Here is an 18,952-nt window from a genome sequence, read left to right as displayed (position 1 = left end):
CAGGACTTCTTGTAAAGTAAGGCACAGACGAATCTGATTAAAGATATAAGAGGGTGCATCTACACAGGACGCTATGTCGCCATAGCTCATCGCTATGGCGATGTAGCATCGGCAGGCACTAACCAAGACACCAGTGCTGCTGCGCAGTAGCTTGTTGCTACTGCTCAGTAGGGTTGGAAACGAACTGTGCACTGCCAGGACTATATAATACCGATGGGTACTGCACAGTCATTTAGTACTTGCAGCGCAGGGGCCTACTAAAGCAAGTACGAAATGACTGCGCAGTACCAACTGCACAGTGGGACACACATGTAGATACACCCAGAATGTGGCATTAATGAAGAGCACATACTCATAAAAGAAGTATTGAGAATACCCAATACATTGTTTTCATTACTGATGCAAGTGCTGTTGAGTCACAGAGATACGGTTTTCATGAGATGCAGTTTACATTTACAAAGGTTAAGCTGGTAGAACTCTCTCACATCACAATCATCCACACAGTTTAAGTTTTAGGATTGTTTTTGAGAAAGGTGCTTCTCTCCCCTGTCCTGTGGTAAAGATCATTAGACAGGCATCCTTTAAATTCTCTGCAGTCTACTTATGAACTACTTGGCACATTTACCTTCCCTCTGGGCCTCTTATGACTGAAGTTTAATATTTTAAAATACTTCTGTGCAGATCCTCAAAAGCTATTTAGTGATTGATTTCAAAGGGAGCTATGTACCTAAATAAGGGCTAGGTGACCAACTATCTTTTGGATCTGGGGCTTAGTACTTTTACAGAACCTTCCATCCAAAGATCTCTGAACAGGTTCTTTTATGCCCCCCATTAAAACTTGAATGTAGTAGCTAAGGCAGATGTTAATTGGGTAAGAAATTTTGAGTGCACCTCATTAAAGTTATTCTTGCTAAGACAAATAATAACTACAAGCAGAGCATGATGGGCCAATAAGATCATCTGCTTTTAAAGAGAAACTTCAGAGAAGTTAAAGGGAGTCCTTGTACTCATCTTTACCACCAAGCAGGGGAGAATAGTACCTGTCCCACCATCACCCCAAAAAGATAAATATTATCATAGATATTTTACAGATGGGGAACTTAGACAGAGAGCTGTCAGGTGACTTCTTGTCCTAGGTCACACAATGTGAGATGAGACTAGAACATGGTTCCTATATTTCAGATGAGACTAGAATACAGACATCCTTATTTTCAATCCTGTGCTCAGTATGTTACACCACTGCTGCCCTTTCAGAGAATAATATTTTTGAACAAATATCTTCAGAGGTGTAACAGTAGTTTTTATACCCCGGGCAGCAGCAGTGCCAGGGCTGATGCTGGTTACCCTACTGCCTTACTTGCACTATTGCCCTGCTTTGATATGTAATCACACTCCTAAATGGAGCATTCAGATATCCCCTTCTTCCTCAAAAAGACTAATAAGTGACCTATACTATGAATGGTGAAAGAGTGTGATTAATGCATTCCTGTGTATTTGCTCCCTTTCTTTAATACTTCTCACAGATAAAATATAGCCCAAAGGTGCAGTTTCCAGGAAAAGCTTTGCTTTTAATTGCTTTCTTCTCCTGTATAGTTGGATAAAAACAGCATTCTTCACCCTCTGCAGGTGTATCATTCATGGAGCTGTATCACCATTCACTCATCTAGACACATCCTTTTATGTATGTGGTGGAATTATTTCCCAACCCCTGGCACAACTGCAGAGAGTTTACCCATCAACAGATAAAATATAGTAATTGGATTACATTAAGGTGACAAACTGGATTTTCTTCACTTGTTGATGTATTTTTAGCAACAAGATATTTTTACTGAAACCATCATAAAAAGGGGAAAAAATCTTTAGGATTATCTTAGGTAGAAGAGTCACAATATGATTATTAAAAGCATCTGTTTTGTGCGATATTCTGTCACTATTTTGTGCACTAGTACCGTATGAATAATGTCTTGCACAAACTCCATTTGATTAGCGGTCAACCTTTTTATTTCACATCTGGATTTGTCCCTATAACGGCATTTGAGTTATCTACTGAGATTTCTGAAAAGTAACACTACATACAGGTAGTTTAAACAGACATACACACATACACCTCAAAACTGATACAGAATGCTTTGGTTTCTTCATTTTGGAAATTCTCTGCTGAATCTAGGATTTAACTTTCCCACAGAATATATAATAATATATATAATTATATACTTAGGGTTCACGGTTAAAGAGTTGCTTCAAAAGAGATCATACTTTGATGGACATATTTATTTCAATGTTAGAAATACGCACCAGAAAATTCCATTCATATCTGGTATCTAAAAATAGCTAAGATTATTAACCTTAAAATTTAAAAGCAAATTCGTCAGAGAAAATTAATGGTAAGAAGAATGGTTTTGCAGTGGCAACACTAGAGCAGGATTTAGGAAATCTGGATTAAATCTGAGTTCTTCAAGTGCCTGTGTAACCTTGGTAAATTGAAGAATATTAATATTTCCTTTTCATAACTCTTTATCTTGTCTCTTTAAGAATGTAAGTTCTTTGAGAAAGAGACTACCTTTTGCCTATTATGTACAGTTTTTAGCACAATGGAGTCTGGAGCAACACGACTCAAGCAGTGTATCACAGGCACTACTATAATAAAAATAATGAATCATAACAATAATGGATGTCACTCATAGACCTAAGAAAGACATTCTTATTCATTAATAATATTTCCGTAATGAAAATACATTTCCAAATGTACATGATACTGTACAATTCATAATATTAAAACTAGTCCTTTACTGCGGAGAGCTTGCACTTAAAGAACAGAGGCATGGCAACATCGATGGGGAAAAAAAGATTCTAACATTTTTCTTGTTGGAGAATGAGGTTTTGACAAAAGTTAAGCTTTTCACAGGAAAAAAAAAGTCTATGGAATTATCCATAGGAAAAAATGAAAGGTTCTCTTTTGACTGAAAATGCTGAAACATAATATTATGACACTTCCACAGTGTTTTTCATTCTATAAAAAGTTTCGCTATCTTGACCTTTGCTTCCAAGTGGAAACAAACACAAAGAGCAACCTGTTGGCATTTCCTATAGAATGAAAATTCAGTTCTTCTATTACTTTTCCATTTGTATTATTTCTTGCATATACAAAGCTGAAGACTTGTTACTTCTGAATTGGTCTTGTGGGAGGAACTGGTATTGAGAGGATCTTGAATGAGGACTGTGTGGGTGTGAACTGACTGGTCTGGGGAAGGCATTTTGTATACAGAAATTGTGTTATATTGTGTATGTGTTGTATTTTTCAAATAAATACCCCCTGAACATAACTAATTGCACTAAAATCTTTCTATCATATCCTCTTTCATGCAGTGCTCAATAATGTGAGTCCTCATTCACATGAGTTACCCCACGGAATCATTCGCATGCCCTGGGAATAAGAGTACATGTGCATGCAGAATAAAACATGTATTGGATAATAATCTATATTGAAAAGGAATTTCTGCACTTTAGAGTCTACAGAGAGATGGTGATGAGCTAAATACAGCTTTTGTAGAACTACTTTCAAGTAAATGAGTGAAGGGGGATGAATACTGTGCTCTAATCTCAGTATCAACATCAACCAATAACACAATGTAAAAGTGACAGTGAGGATTTTGACATTAAGTACAAGATTCTCTCTCAAAATAGCATATATCTGAACTACAAAACCATCATGAGCAAAGTTTGGATTTGTCTTACTATTTTAGAAGTAAAAACTCCGTAGCCCTGTTGGTGGTTTGACCTTTTATACATAATATGTTTTAAAGGTTGATGTTCACATGGTCTACCTGCCATCTGATCTTTTTTCATATAGTTTTATAGCAGACCGTAATCAAACTCTTACTGTGTTCACTGTATTCTGAAAAGGTCCTATTCTTTGTCACTTGCAACCAAGCAATAATTATGTTCATTCTAATGCATTACTCTAATAATAAATACTCCTGTAAAGATACAAAATAAAATCTGGAAAAAAAAGTGGAAATGGTGTTTACTGTGTATGCATCAGTACATTTGTATGCAATATTAATTCTAAGTTTCTAGACCCTAAAGCTAGTATATATTCCTGGATCTAGTGAATAGCTAAATATAAACTAATAATTAAGAAATGAATGGATCTAACCTTGTGGGAAAAATGTAAATCCTATTTATATTTAAGTACTCTTATGCAGAATTCTGTCTTTTTAAAGAGGAATGGGCATTCCTTGATGAACTGCAGGGATCTATCCATATTTGTCCTCAGTAAAATCTTCAGCGATTTCACAATAAAGGAATTAAAGAGTCAATAAAGCATTTTGGCTCACAATTAAGAACTACTAATATTACATTTTGTTGAATATGATCAATTCTTCACAGAAGAAAGTTGCTATGATTGAAAATCTTCAAAACGATTCTGTTATTAAGCCATTAGATTTATTCTAATGATATGGCAAAGAGGGATTTACACAGGCAGAAGAATGACTTTGTTTAGAAAAGAAAATAAGTTCAGCTTAAACAGTAATTCTGGCACAATGACAAAAAGCCCAGTCTTATAAAACCTTAACCCATTTACTCTCAGAAGAAATTCCTACTCAAATGAGCTGTCCCATTGATTGCAAAGAAATTGCTGATATGAGTTACTATTTTCAAAATTAGAATAAAATTTTAGGGGTCCAATCCTGCAACCCTTGTTCAGTTGAACTGTTTAGTAGGACTAGTTGTAAGATGATCATGTGTCCTGTTTTAGGTGGGACAGTCCTGGAATTCAGAGACTGGCCTTGGCTGGCTGTCGGGAATTGTAAATGCAGGGGAGCAGTCTGGTTGGGAGTCGGAGTGGTGCAAAGCACCTTGCAGGTGGGCAGGCCTGGCATGCAGCCCTGTCCCCACCAATCTGTGAGAGCATGGGGGTGGGGGCCAGTGTCCCGGGTTTCCTGGATGATGTCCCACATTTCCAAGATTTCCATATAGTCAGCCTAACTATTTGTGTGAGAACTTCTTGCAAGAGTGAAGATTTCAAAATGTGCCTTATCAGCTGCATCTTTTCAGTTTCTCATGGTTGTATTGTTATGAGCTCCATCATCTGTACATTTAAGATACTAATATGCATGAAAGTGTATTTAATTGCATTTGTGTGTTTTGGGCCGTTGCTCCTGAAATCAAGTTCAGGATTATGGAAAGGCTATCAAACTTCAGGCTTCTGTCTTTAAAAGCTATGTCTTTAAAAGCTTCTGTCTTTAAAAGCTCCAACTGTGCAAATTTGTACAAGTGGCATTTGCAGCATCTGTCTGTTGCACACTTTGTAAAAGGTCTTCAGTTTAAAAGCAGGAGGTATGTTGGGAACCTGCCTCCAAATGATTCAGAATGATGGCGGGGGCCTTCATCTACAATAGAAAACTTAAAACCCATCCAAAAGATCTGTTAGCTTTTCAGTCTTGTTCATTAATACCCTGGCTTGTCCTGGCCTTGCCTGGCCTGGTGTCTGATCCGACTTGGCCTGTCTCTCTAGAGCCTTTGTGCCTTCCAGAGATGTTGCTAGGAAACCACTGCTGCTCTCCATCCCAGCATATATTTCTGAAGCATGTGAAATCTGCCAAGTATATCTATAAATGGTCTGATTCGTGAGAATTTTGCTATGGATTTGAACGGGATCAGGATCAGACCTTTCCTTTAGTTCCCTCCTCAAGATGCAGATGCTTCTCTCTTTCCCATACTAACTGACCACCCAGTGTGAAGAAAAACTACCTATGCTACCTGCTCACTCAATATCATTCAGGAAAATAACACCTCCCCAAACAATTCCACTTTTTCATATTGCCCTTTTTTCAGAGCAGCGATCCGAGGATGTTTTCTAAAGAACTTAACTGCACTCCCCTGCCCATCACATTCATCTTGTGCTTTCTGATCTTTTTAGCAACCTCCTGACTGTGATCCTAACTTCTGGCAAATAAGATTGTTAGCTAATAACGTCACTTTACTTCTCCAGCCCCGTCCATCTAGGGAACAGGAAACACATTACTGTTGTTAATGAATAAGGCCTCACACCATCCTGCTAAGAAATAATTTGCAATTAGCCCCCACAATCCTATTAGCATATGACAAAAATCACTCGATATGAAACAATTTGCAGGCAGGTTTTTCTGTGAATTAATTTTCAACAGTCATTTTGTAGGATTCGTCAAGCTGCTTATTTCTGACATAGTTAATAGCACAATATGTCCACATCCCTCACATGTTAATTACATCGTCTGCATATACACAATTGTGCATTTAACATTTCTTTGCCCACAGGGAACAAAACGAGGGAAATCTACTGTATCTCCTCGTCTGGCACAAAACATAGCAGAACTTAAAATCTCTGCTGTAGGTTTTATTTATTCAGCTCATACTCATTCAAAACCAGGTTCAAATCACTTTTTGTTTAAATCTTCTACTTTTGCCTTCTGGCTGTCAGTACAGAACATCACAGACTCAACTTGGATATATGAAAGGTAGGGCACATATAACCCTTCTCAAAATGTACTGAGAGAGAAACATTGAGGGAAACTCTTAAATAGCAACTTTAGCCTGGATAGTTTTACAACAAATCTATCAATGCCCATCTCAAAATATAACTGGCAGCCCCCCAACACTCTCATTTGAGAAACAAATGGACAAAAAAAGGGAAAACTCAGAAAGAAGTACAGAGGTGACCAGGATACTTGGTCAGAGAAACAATCAAGTTTTGGAACATTCTTGCATTTGTCTTTTAATATTCTTTTTTTAAACTCTCACCATAACCAAAGCATGTTTAAGGAAGAAAAAGGCCTTACCATGCAGTGCATCAGGAAGAGAAGAGACTCACAGAGCATGCTGCAGAGATTATGCTCAGCATGGCATTCAGATATCCTTTGGAACTGAAGAAAATTGTCCAACCCATTCTTTCTAACAAAGCGGACAAGTTTTCTCTAGGCTTGAAATTTTCACCGGAAGTCAGATCCTTAAAACGCATTACATTTTCTTCTTCGGGAGATATATTTCCTCGAGTTACGTTTCAGCTCAGCAATGCCATTTCCAATCAGTTCTAAGAAGTTCTTCATTCTCAGATCCGCGGTGTCATCAGAGGGACTCCAAAGAAAATCAAAGAAAGGAAGAAAAGAGGAGGGGAAAAAAGAAGAAAATGGGGAAAAAAAACCTTACTAAAACCCTGAAATTACTATGCAAAAAAAAGGAAAAATTGCATTCTATGTTTCACAATAAGCAAACCCACTTATTTGACCTATTGTACACAGAGACAGTTAGCACGTAATACACAAATAAACAACCTTCCTCCCCCCAAAAAAACCCTTTGCCAGTGCTCACATGATGCCTTTTCATTATAGTTGCTTGACTGTGCACAACTGAACCGAACCGAACCATGTAATCTGACCGAACCTTTGAAACCATCTTACCAAAGCATCACTTGTCACTTTCCGTTCACAACTAGCAACAGCATTAGCAATTCTAGATTCACTTTGGAATACACATGGCAAAATAAATAAATAATAAAAAAGAGCCAGTAAATTAAATATAAAAGCAACACTCCCTGTAAGATAGGAGAGCTTAAGAGGTGCCTTGCTTGAAGTGCTATGGAGATGCACAGGCTAAAACACTGTGGGGGAAGGAGAAGGGATAAAGAATAGTGTTGCAGGAAGGTCGGGGATAAGCCCAGGGATGTGGGGGGGAATAAATGGGTGTCAGACTTGAATGGGATCCCGGGTGCCCCTCTGAAGCCTCCTGCTTTCTTGCTGACAGCAGTTTGGGCTTCCCCTGTGCTTTCTGCAAAGCATATTAATTGATTCTGGTTGCTGAGCAACTAACTCTGGGGAGCTACATTGATGCCTTCACCACAGCCTCAGCAGAAACAACACTGAGAAGGGATTATCCAGAGAGGATGGTCTTCTCTGCCTCCCACCTCCTCCTCTCCTACTTATTTAATCCTCTCAGGGTATGTTCCTGGCCCTGCAGGAAAGCTTGGCAGATTTTTGCACTGGAAAGGAAACAGCCCACATTAATGCAGTGGGGAGAAGATGTAGGTTGCCCCCTCCCTTCTATGCTGTGCTGACAGGACTCAGCTGAGCCTTGTTTCGTGCCGGCAGCACTGATGCTGCCACAAATGGGAGTCCTCTGTTGCTACAGAACCAGGCAGGATCCGTACTGGATGGGGACGCTTCAGGCTAGGAGGGCTGGCTTGGTCCTGGAAAACCAATCCATGCTCAGAAGAGAGGGGCGAGCAGGGGGAGAGGGGATGAAATAAAAGATATATACAGCTTTCCCTGACGAGCAGAGTGGAATGAACCCCCAGGCTGGATAAGCATTTTGCAAAAGATTTAACTAAGGCAAGAAATAACTTCCATAGCTGGAAAGATACTGTACTACTGACTGCCACCAAAGCAATGGCAGCTTGGACCCTGCTGTTACAATCCTGTTCACTTCACGGTTTCATTATTTCAAATTGCTTGCATTATGTTGTACATTATGAACACAGAGGAAGACACATTCACTGACCAGAAGAGCTTTTAAACTAGAGTTTATAATCTAAAGCAGTTGTCTGGATGCATTTCCAACCATCTGCATTATTGAGCTAGCCAACTGAATTCCTACACTGACTTATTTGATCTTCCTTTTAATTTGATCAAACTTCAGGAGCCAAATCATAGGTAGTTTAAAAAACCCCCAAAGAGCAAAAAAAAAAAAAGCAGAAATGTCAGGTTTGATTCCAGTCATTTTTGACCTCTTGAAGCAGGTAGTACAGGATAATTGAGTCACCAGTAATAGCAAATTTCCCTTTAGGCTTCATTTGAGCAGTCACTCCTTTTGCACAAGTGGATCATTAATAAGGAAGACCAACATGCTGACTGGAACAGAAGAGCAGGAAATAGAAGAGACACCAGTTTTAGGATGACAAACCAAAACCAGTGAACTGGCCTGATTTGGTACTTGTTGAAGTCAATGGTTTCCAATGACTTAAATGGCTTCTGGCCTACAGACATGGGGTGGGGGGTGGGCAATGCACAATAAAAAGGCTGTAAAATAAAGATCTTGTGCTGCTCATGAAGGATAATCCTAATGCCCTTGCCCAGTCAATGGAGTTTACATGGTCCTTAGGTAGGCAAACATCCACTGTCTTGTTAAGGAATGAAAAACACGGGGGTCGGACTCGATGATCTATTGAGGTCCCTTCTGACCCTAACATCTATGAAACACCAAGGCACCTCAAGACTTTTCCCTCTGTCACTGGAGCTATAAGTGCTGTGACATTTTAAATGAAATTTTAATTGTTACATGTGGTGGTCATCAAAGAGGTCTACTAGATCATCTGTTTATTTCAGTCAATATGATAGAATTAGCAGAAAGAGTAAGGTCCTAACTACCTTCAGCCAAAACAATGGACAGATAATACATGGTTTTGAAAAGCAATCCCCTGATCCTGTTTTTTGCTTTCTAAATGGGCAGCTGCACAAGTTGCTGAAGATGGGATAGGGTTGTGGTATGAGGAGTAAGGTTTGTGCCAACAAACTAGCTGGAGAGGTAGGCCTCTACTATGGTGTGCCTTGATACATTACCCTAACAGACTACCTCAATTTGGGTCAAATATTTTCATGGAATGAGAGGCCTTGTATTTTAAGCTTTTAAGCTCAGAGGGACCATTAGATGATCTTCCTGACCTCTTGGGCAAAACAGGCCATAGAATGTCATTGAGTTTGTTTCATCCAATATGCCTGTTGTGTGTATGTGTAACTTCGGAGTCTTCATGAGTCAACTTGAAAATAAGCATCATGCCTGTGTTTCTTCCAGTGTCTTAGCTCTTGTCTCTGTTTGGTAGCATATTTCATCACGGTCACTGATGGGGAGTTTTTTCCACGGCCATATACATAGAACTATGGGTACTGTCACACTGGTTAGTCACGTAGTCTGTGTAGTCTAGTATCTTGTTACAACGAATGGACAATAGAAGACGTGTCAGAGGATGGTACAAGAATCCCTGCGGTTAATCTTCCCCACGTGAAGTTTCGTCCTGATCTCACTAAGCATAGGCCCTGCAGCATGAGGCTTTACATCATTTCCAAAATGTTTATTAAATTTTAATACAGTATCTCTGGTTATAATTCTGGATAGTTGTGATATTAATTTTAACCAAAAAAATAATCCTCTTTTCTTTTTTTAATAGGCACTGGTTTGTCTTGGTGTTGGCTTGTGGTGAGTTCTGCTCAGCGTGCACTGTGTGTAAAGAACAACCAACAACCCCACTATGTGTAAACTTATTTCTCCTATCAGTTTTGTGCAATTTTTTGATTCCACTGCCTATTCCAGGATTCTTGTCTTGTGAAAAGCCAAGGATCTCTTGTGAAAAGGAATTTCAGCTCCATTCTCTCTGCCATTCATTATTTTGCATTCTTTATCATACCCCTCATATTCCTCTCCTCGATAAGGCAAACAAGTCCCAAGATTTCCAATCTGTCTCTTCATGAGGTTTTCCCCATGCTCTTATCATTCGTCATGCCTATCCCCGAACAGTTTATTTCAGCTTTGGGAAGTGGGGTAAGCAGAACTGAACAGTGTTCCACTTAATGGCTGTTGATATATACAATCAATTCTGCACTATTCATTCAGCCCAGCACCTCTTTTTCACTCCTCAGCCTCTGATAGTACCGTACATTTACTACTAGATAAGAATAGGTCCAGTGTAGGCCTTTGGAGGCAGAGAATGACAAAAACAGTTTATTTAGCTTGTCAGCCCTGCCCTGGAACTCCTAATTTGCTTCCTTTATCTCTTTGTATACATACCTGAATTAATTAAATTAAAACAGTGCTAGTGAGTCTCCAGCTCCTGTCCAAGGATCTCTTTCTGGTAGTGTACAAGGTAAGAAGAACATACAGAAAATGTAGTGAGAAAAGTAGTTGTGTGTGGGTGTGCTTGCACATATTTATACATGGACAGGGGGAATGATTTTGTGAGATGAGCTCTCTCCTGCAAAGTAATTCACTGAGTAAAATAGTGGGAGAACCAAGGGAAAAGTTTAGGTTCATTTCCAGGAGGAAGATGCTTGCGTGCAGTTTCTGCTTAGTGTTGTCTGTTTGTTATTTGAATAAATTGGGAAAACGATGGAGACAGAGATTTAGCCACATGTCCTGTCTGTCATAGGACTAAGATAATTTTCCCCACCTGTAGATGGAGAAAGAGAAGATGCGAGGATGTGGGTCTATGAGAAGAAAGGAAACTAATTTATACTTAGTATTTGTCTGGTGACTTACCAAGTTCCATAGGGCAGAGGGGAGTCACACTATGGTCTCAAAACTTCACACCAGGTAAACTGTACATTGTCAGGTTGAAAATTATAGAAATATAAAAGGGAGATGCTTCCCTGGAGCCTGGGATATTCTTGATGGTTTAAACTAGGGGGACATGTAGCATTGGGAAGGTTTTTCTAATTCTTACACATAAGTTTCTCAGTTTGAAGGGAATTCAGTATATACAGAACACATAATAGTTCTGTTCAACAGAATAGTTCAGAATTGCTGTTCTAGTTTCCTTCTGTCGTGCACATTTCTTATCTGGTTGTATTGCGAACTGATTTCTTTAAGAAGTATCACAAAGTGTTTTTGTATTTTCATATATTTTTCATTGCGTTTTATTTCTAGTGGGTATCCATTTCTTTGCAAAGAAAATAAGGTTCAAGCTCCCTGCACAGGAGAGAATTTCATCAAAAGTACCGTGGAAGGGCAGCAGAAAGATGAAACAAGGACAGAAAAGACTAAATCTGACTATTTCAGATCAAAAACAAAGTGCTGGGTACACATAAAGAGCGAGGCTTCAGATTATTGACTGGACCTGCTGTGTGAAGTGGAAAAGGTAGGTTCTGAGGTGTTAGCATCTGCATATTCTTTAGACAAGGCACACCATTAGGTTTAAGATTCACACTGTGTAAAGCCTAACACAGGAACTTATTTCACTTACATTGTCAGGACAGTGCTACATACTGCTTGTATTTCATCCTCTATTAGTATTTATTATGATGCATTCAAAAGCCTGGTAGTATATGAGCTCTATTTCCTCTTCCACTTTTTTTTCAGTTTATCCTACCCTGCCTATATGTACCATGCTTTCAATATCAACATTACCACTTGTCACTGGCCCTTTAAGGCATAATTACCCCAACTATGACTTATGCTACCCAACTCCCTGCATGGAAAAATTATTTAGGTCACATGACCAGTAGGTCACATAGCTAAACCGGATCAGACACCGAGATAAGAGAGAAGTCTTCAGAGAGGCAAAGGGGGAGAGAGGAGGCTTTGTCTGTTTGCCAGCCTTTCATAGCCCAAAGGAGGGAATGTTGAAAGGGGCCTAGCTTGGGGAAGCTAAGTGAGGACTGCAGCTGGCCTGAGTTAGCAGTGCAGACTTCAGAAAAGGGCTCCCACAGTGTGGAGGGATAAATTACCAGTGCAGACCCAAAAGGGATGTCTGTAGGACTCCTGCCTCAAGGGGCGCATCCCCATGAGCATGCACATGCAGTTTGTGGCACCACAAACCCACCTGCAGTGCTACAAACTGCACATGCTGCACGTGTGTGCATTTGCTGTGTTGCTAATTTGCAGTAAAGTGGGAATTTTTTGATACCGGGAGTTCCTGGCGTCAAAAAAACTGCATGGAAAAAAGCAAGGCAGAGCATGTGGCTGCAGGGTGTGCTGCCCAAAACTAAGCTTGGCTGGCCAGAGCCACTCTCCAGCTGCTGGCCAGGCTCAGTGCACCTGGATTGCCACCACTGCAACCTCCCCTATCTCACACAGGGCAATTTGCCATGCACCAGAGTGTGTGTGCAAGGGCATGCCCCTGGACAACTAGCAGTAGCACAAATATATGCCATGTGATTTGCCCCCAGGGAAACACTTGTTCCCACTCATGGGGATACACCAAAGGAGGGGAGATCTACCCAATGCCACGCTGACCAAGTGGGAAAGCTGTGGCATCCCTCAATCAAGAGGAACAAAGACTGAACTTGAGGAGTGAGGGAAGTTTGATGTGCTTTAGGAGACTGAATAAATGAAACCCCATAACAGGGGTGGAATATTATTCAAAGAAAAACAAGAAGTGAGTTATTACAAGGGCAGAAGAAGAAGCTGAAAGCAGTGCACCTAGAGAGCTGTTATGGCATCAAAGTGGGTGTGTGAAGATACCACACATACCAGCACTTCTAACTGTGTCAGTACTCCCAACTGTACTTGCTACTAGTTGGATGCCCACACAGTGGGGTGTGTGATCTTCCTACAGTTTTCTCCAAAGCAGCACATGAACACTACCTATGTCTGGTATGAATCCCGTGACAGGAAAAAAAAATAAGCAGCATTAATTCCATCCAACTCCCCGCCAGATTTTGCTTGAGTTTAGCAGCAGTTCCTTGAGGAAATCTTGACTACCAGAAATCAACCCTTATTCCAAATGTTGCCACATTTCAGTACCTTAAAGGGATCATCACTTCTCTACCTGTAAATTTTAGTCTTCCCAAATAGCTGCCATTTCTCTCTCACTGCCTTTTTAAAGACAGTATCATGCATTAGAAGGTGAAGTATTCTAGCATATTTGCTAAGGTGTGGAAGGATTCTGGAAATAATTTCTGTTAGATAATATGCATAATTTAAATACATATTGAATTTTAACTATGAGGATGTGAATATAAGTAATCTATGAATCATAAGAAGGTTCTGGATTTGTTTCTAGTTTTGCCCTTTTGCTACCTTGCATCTCAATTACTATTCAGTCAATTGCAGTAAAACAGCCTAATTGATTTCTTGGCTTTTTAAATACTGCATAAGACATGCACAGGAACTTCAGGTTTAATGACCGCATTTCCAAATCACAATCAGGAACTAGTCAAAAAATTTGGCTACATCAAAACTACAAAGATATTTTCTTTTTTAAAAATCTCCAAAACACATTGTGGAAATATACTTGTATAATCCTATCTGTCGTATATTTTTCACATCAGTCTAAGAATTAATGTTCTTTGTTTTGTACATCTGTTCAGAAAAATCCCACCAATCAATTTCTCAGAAAGTTCTGAAGGATTCTTACAAAGCAAATAACATGGAAAATAATTTAGCAAATTATTATTGTAATAATTTTGTCTGTTTCTATATTCAATACGGTAACAGTTTAGAATCTTCTCTTATTTATAGAAGGGCAACTCAGATGTAATGCCACTGAAATCAGTGGAGCTAAACCAGGGTTAAACTGATAAAAATCAGAAGAAAATCAGGCCCGTAATATGAAAACAATTAAGAATTGATATTCCCTGCCTCCTATTAGATCCAGGATTTTGTTTGTTTAAACTAAGTATTACTATGGTGGAATTCAAAAAGCATCTTGGATAATGAAAAATAAGGCTCCAGATTTAAATTATTTATCTGATGGGCTTGCTTTCATTTAAAGTTTTAATGGATCTGATTCTAATCTCACTTGCGCTGACTTAACACATGTGTATCTTCACTGACTTCAGCAGACTTGCTCCTGATTTATGCCAGTGTAACTTCAATTTATTAGGATATATTCTGCTCTGATAACATGCACTTAAATCCTTCATATCCCAATGTTTCCATGAAGTTACTCCAGCTTTTCATACAGCAATGCATATACTAAATATTATTTCTCTGAGAAGTTCCTTGCTTCAAACTCACCTACTGTGTATAAATGAAATACAGACACGGGCCAATTCCAGTAGATTTAAAAAGTGACAGCTTGTGCTAAAATGCAATTTTTATAAAATATTTTTTTTCCCCTTTCCTTATCAATACTGAAGCAACATTATGCATCACATTGAGGGTTTTGATTCTACTCCCAGGATAATCAATGACAAAGCCTCAACTGATTTCTATGGGATTGGGATTGAGCCCTGGTTTTATAATTGGCCATATTCTTTTTCATACCAATGTATTTGGCTTATTACACCAAATGAATACCAGGCTAATGCATATAAAATTACTTAAATAACATGATGCAAATTGTATGTTAAAAAATCCTGGGAGATTTGGGTACCATTTTCTGAGTGGCCTAAGAGATGCAGTGATGTATTTGCACATTCTCTTTTTGTATCCGAAGCTCATCAGAAAAGCAGTAATCTTGCTGTACAGCCGTGTAATAAGACAGGACATGCAATGCATGAATTCACTGAATCCCAAGGGTGATCATCTGCCTGAAATCCTTTAATAGAGAAGCATGTTCACACGAGGTAAAGAACAGCTCTCAAGTAAGTTAAGCAAAGCAACAGTTATTGCTGAAGAATAAATATGCACATTTTTCTGAACTGGCAGCATATCCATTGGGCAAAAACACTGTAGTATGCTGAAGAAGGATTGGACAGGCATAGCCTAAATTACTCCTGTTATAATTCTGTTAACAATTCTAATATGTGTTAAATGGTATTACTGATAATTAACATCTTTATTTAGGAATAATAGTTTTTTTAAAAGTGTGTGTCTGGGGGTGGGAAGGGAGTTGGAGATTTCCTCCTCTGGGATAAACCCCCAAGTTTTAGGAGACATAAAAGAAAGTTTTTCTTCACATAGCTCACATGTAAAATAGAAGTTTTCATTGATAAACTAGACTTCAATGCTAGTCCTGTTGACACTTTAAACACAATATTCAGTCCTGCAAATGTCATTCAGAGTAGTCCAAAAGGTTATTAACTAGTTTGAATACAAGAGTGTGTGCACAAACAGGAAATTATTCTAGAGAATAAAGTAGGTTGAACAATTCTATGTTACCCTGTTTTTGATGGTCTGTTCTCATGATTGCTATTAACATTTCCAAAATTAATTTTTTATCAAGTTAAGACTTTAAAAACGTAGCACTGTTTGTTATTTCTTTTCTCATACATAGAAGGCTCATCATGCAAATCGGTTATTATCTGCAGATTTGTTTCCTGCCAACAGTGGAGGAAACTTTAAGCTTTCTTTTCCTGAAAGGCATTCAAAAGAAACTGTCCTGTCTTTAAGTTTCTCCAGAGACAACAACTTAGCCACAGAATCATAAGGTTGGAAGGGACCTTACCGCAAAAACTGATTTTACTTACAGTTCTTTGCCAGTCTCTTTTGAGAGCATGCAAATAGTCAGTCCACTGATAAATATTTGTAAAAATTTACAAATAAATAATGCACAGGCATGTACAGTGATCCTTCAGAGGCAACAAGGAAAACAAAACAAGTGCTCCCGTGACGCTTAAAGATTTCCTTTCTGTTCGAAAAGGTCAGAAAACTTAAAAAACCCTAACTCTCACACAGAATTCTTGAATTTTCTCAGTATCATCACCTTTCCTGTTTAGTCCAATTTCTTTAGTGTCCCACTGTTTAATTAAGATGAATGCGCATCTTACATCCTATTTTAATGTCTCAATTTCTTTCCTTAACTGATCTGCTATGAGAGGTGTTTCTCATGCTCTTCTGCTAAATTATTATACAGAGGAAAAAGTGATTATAGCCCTGCCCTCTGTTAATTACACATCTAACTGTTCATAGATGTTTATTTCTAATTGATTCCTGTCAGTATGCTTGGCTGCAGTTATCATAGCCAAATTCGAAAACACAGTTTATATTAATTATTTTCTGTAAACAAGCATACTTATTGCCTTTTAAAAAAACTAAAAATATGAATATTGCAACCCAGCATTGTCTTGTCCATTAATCATTCCTGTGAAACAAGAAAGTAATAATAATCATTCTTTTAAAAGCTAACAAATGTTCTCAGATGACAAAGAAACCATATTAACAGAGAGAGAACTTGCCACACTATTGATTTATAATTGGAGTTTTAACAAAAAATAACAGCCATATTTTTTCTTCTTTCAATGGTTTGGCTCAGTGTTAGAACAATATTAGTGACAATATTTTAAAAGAAAAACTCATCGTTTGGGGATAAAGTAAAAAAAGGAATTTTTGGTTCCAATCTACTTGAGGGCTAGCAACCTCCTGCTTGCCACTGTAATTCTGCCAAGATACAAGATGTAAAACTTCTCTGAAATGTAAAGTGACAAGAAATTTCAATTCAGAGAAACATGTTTACTCAGAAAAGCTAATCAAAGGCATCTGAAGAAAGGCTTAAGAGAAAGATACCTCTACCCCAATGATTAGCTCTATCAAATGTATTAATGTTGTTGTAATCGGAGCAGCAAATTGGGTGGTAAATACCTAATTATGTCCAATCTAGATATGTGAGGAAGGAGAGCGATTTAGGCACCAGTTCCTTATCAGGGAAGGTTACTTAAAGAACAAGTAGTATTGTAATAATTGAAAAAAAACCCTTCAAGTCAGTAGCAGCTTTGTGTGGTAGGGTTTTCTTTCATAGCTTTGAATGTGGACAGTAGTAATATATCAAAAGAGATTTTACAACCTACAGGTAGTGGACTTGTATCCTGATCAACAAAAGATAGCATGTAAAGTAGTGCTGCATATTTAACAGTCAATTAATAAACTATTTGCCTCTGTATCAAACACACCTCCCCACCACTTCTGCCCCACAATTTTACAAAAAAGGAGATTGTAAGATTTACCTGTTTGGTGGCAGGTGATTAAGAAGTTTAAACCATCAAAGTTTTCAGGGTATTCCCTCTCATGGCAATCAGCAACTGGAATTTAGCTTACATGAAAATAATTACATTCTTCCATCTCTTAACTGCCCCTGTAGGTGAAAGCTGTCGATGGATGCCAGCAGCCTTGTTAAAATAGCATTGTAATCCATTCAGGTTTCTGGAAATGGCTCAGAAAACCAAGTCCATAAATGTGCACCGTCTTTGGTGTCATGAGCAGCTCAGCATTTCCTTGAAGTGTGTCTCTTCCTTTTTCAGTACTGTATTTTAAGAATACTTCAAACTGGATGGAATGCAGGCTTTGCTCTCTATACAGTACTCTATGCTGCTTGATTTCAATAGAAAGGAGAGAGTAAATGAAAGTAAACTCAACAGAAATGAAAATGCTTTTACATGTTTAGACTCTTCCAGATGAAATGGTTATCATTTTAGAAGCAGAAGGCAGCCTCTAGGTTAAAAAAAGATTAAAATGGGTAGAGAAGCAGTAAGGCAGGAAGAAGATATAACTAGCAGCTCAGGAAGCAGCAGGCAGAGATGGGTGTCTTGTGATTGCTTTGAGTTAAGACTCCTCAGGGGGAGATGAAAAAAGCACAAATACAGCAAAATCTGTCTTAGAGAGTGAAAATCTGGTGGATCAGCCAGGCTCTGGCAAAGTAAGACAGTATGTGTTCTTCCTCTGTTAATTTTTCTATCTTTAACTACGATGCAAACAATTCAATTAAATGAACAGCCTTATCCTTGGTATAAATATACAGGGGGGAAAAAAGGAAAATTAAGACATTATATAACATATTGGGCTTGATCCTGTTTCCCTTCAAAATCAATGAATTGGTCACCAATATCGGTTGCAATATTGGGTGTATTTTTTTTATTTGGTAAAAACTACAGTATTAAAAGGTTTGAATGCATCTAATATGCATTCATGTAATTTTTTGTGGTGTTTACAGTACATGGGGCCAATCTTGCCAGGTACCAAGCATACTCAACTCCCAGTACAGCAATGGTAGGTGGGAGAACACCTGTTTGGGTCATTGATTTTGTCCTTTAATTAGAATGCACTCCTCAATCTAAATATAATGCCAGAGAAAGTCATAGGAAAAGTACTAAGAGTATGGCAACTTTTTAATAACTCCAGTTTTGGGGCATTATTAGGATTAAAATTACCTCTTAGGCTGATACGTCCCATGCCCCTTATCGTGTCATATTTGCAGGCTTTGTTTATTCTGGTGAGGTTTGCTCTCAGTCTACTTGGTAAGTCATTCTAATTCAGCAGAAATCCTTTCATGCTTAAAAAACATTGTCTTGATTCCTGCTTGCCTGTGGATAGCTGAAAATAAATCAGTGTT

General features: G+C 38.4%; 1 protein-coding gene across 2 annotated transcripts in view; it reads right to left on the bottom strand.

The window, feature by feature from the left end:
- The window catches only part of TUNAR (TCL1 upstream neural differentiation-associated RNA), a 63,980-nt gene extending 45,667 nt beyond the window's left edge, over positions 1–18,313 (bottom strand). Inside the window, exons 1-2 of one of the 2 annotated variants that reach the window (XM_059723202.1) lie at positions 17,571–18,305; positions 6,822–7,116 (exon numbers count right to left, since the gene is read on the bottom strand). In XM_059723202.1, the coding sequence (XP_059579185.1) occupies positions 6,822–6,860 (39 nt within the window). In that variant the 5' untranslated portion in view covers positions 6,861–7,116; positions 17,571–18,305. Of the gene's footprint in view, positions 1–6,821; positions 7,117–17,570 lie in introns of both variants that reach the window. The other variant, XM_059723203.1, reaches the window with a different exon arrangement.
- Between the last annotated feature and the right edge of the window lie 639 nt (positions 18,314–18,952).

The sequence above is a fragment of the Alligator mississippiensis genome, chromosome 2, assembly GCF_030867095.1.
Source record: "Alligator mississippiensis isolate rAllMis1 chromosome 2, rAllMis1, whole genome shotgun sequence".
Classification (NCBI taxonomy): Eukaryota; Metazoa; Chordata; order Crocodylia; family Alligatoridae; genus Alligator; species Alligator mississippiensis.
Note: the sequence above shows the minus strand (reverse complement) of the source record. Positions and strands in the feature narration are given on the sequence as shown.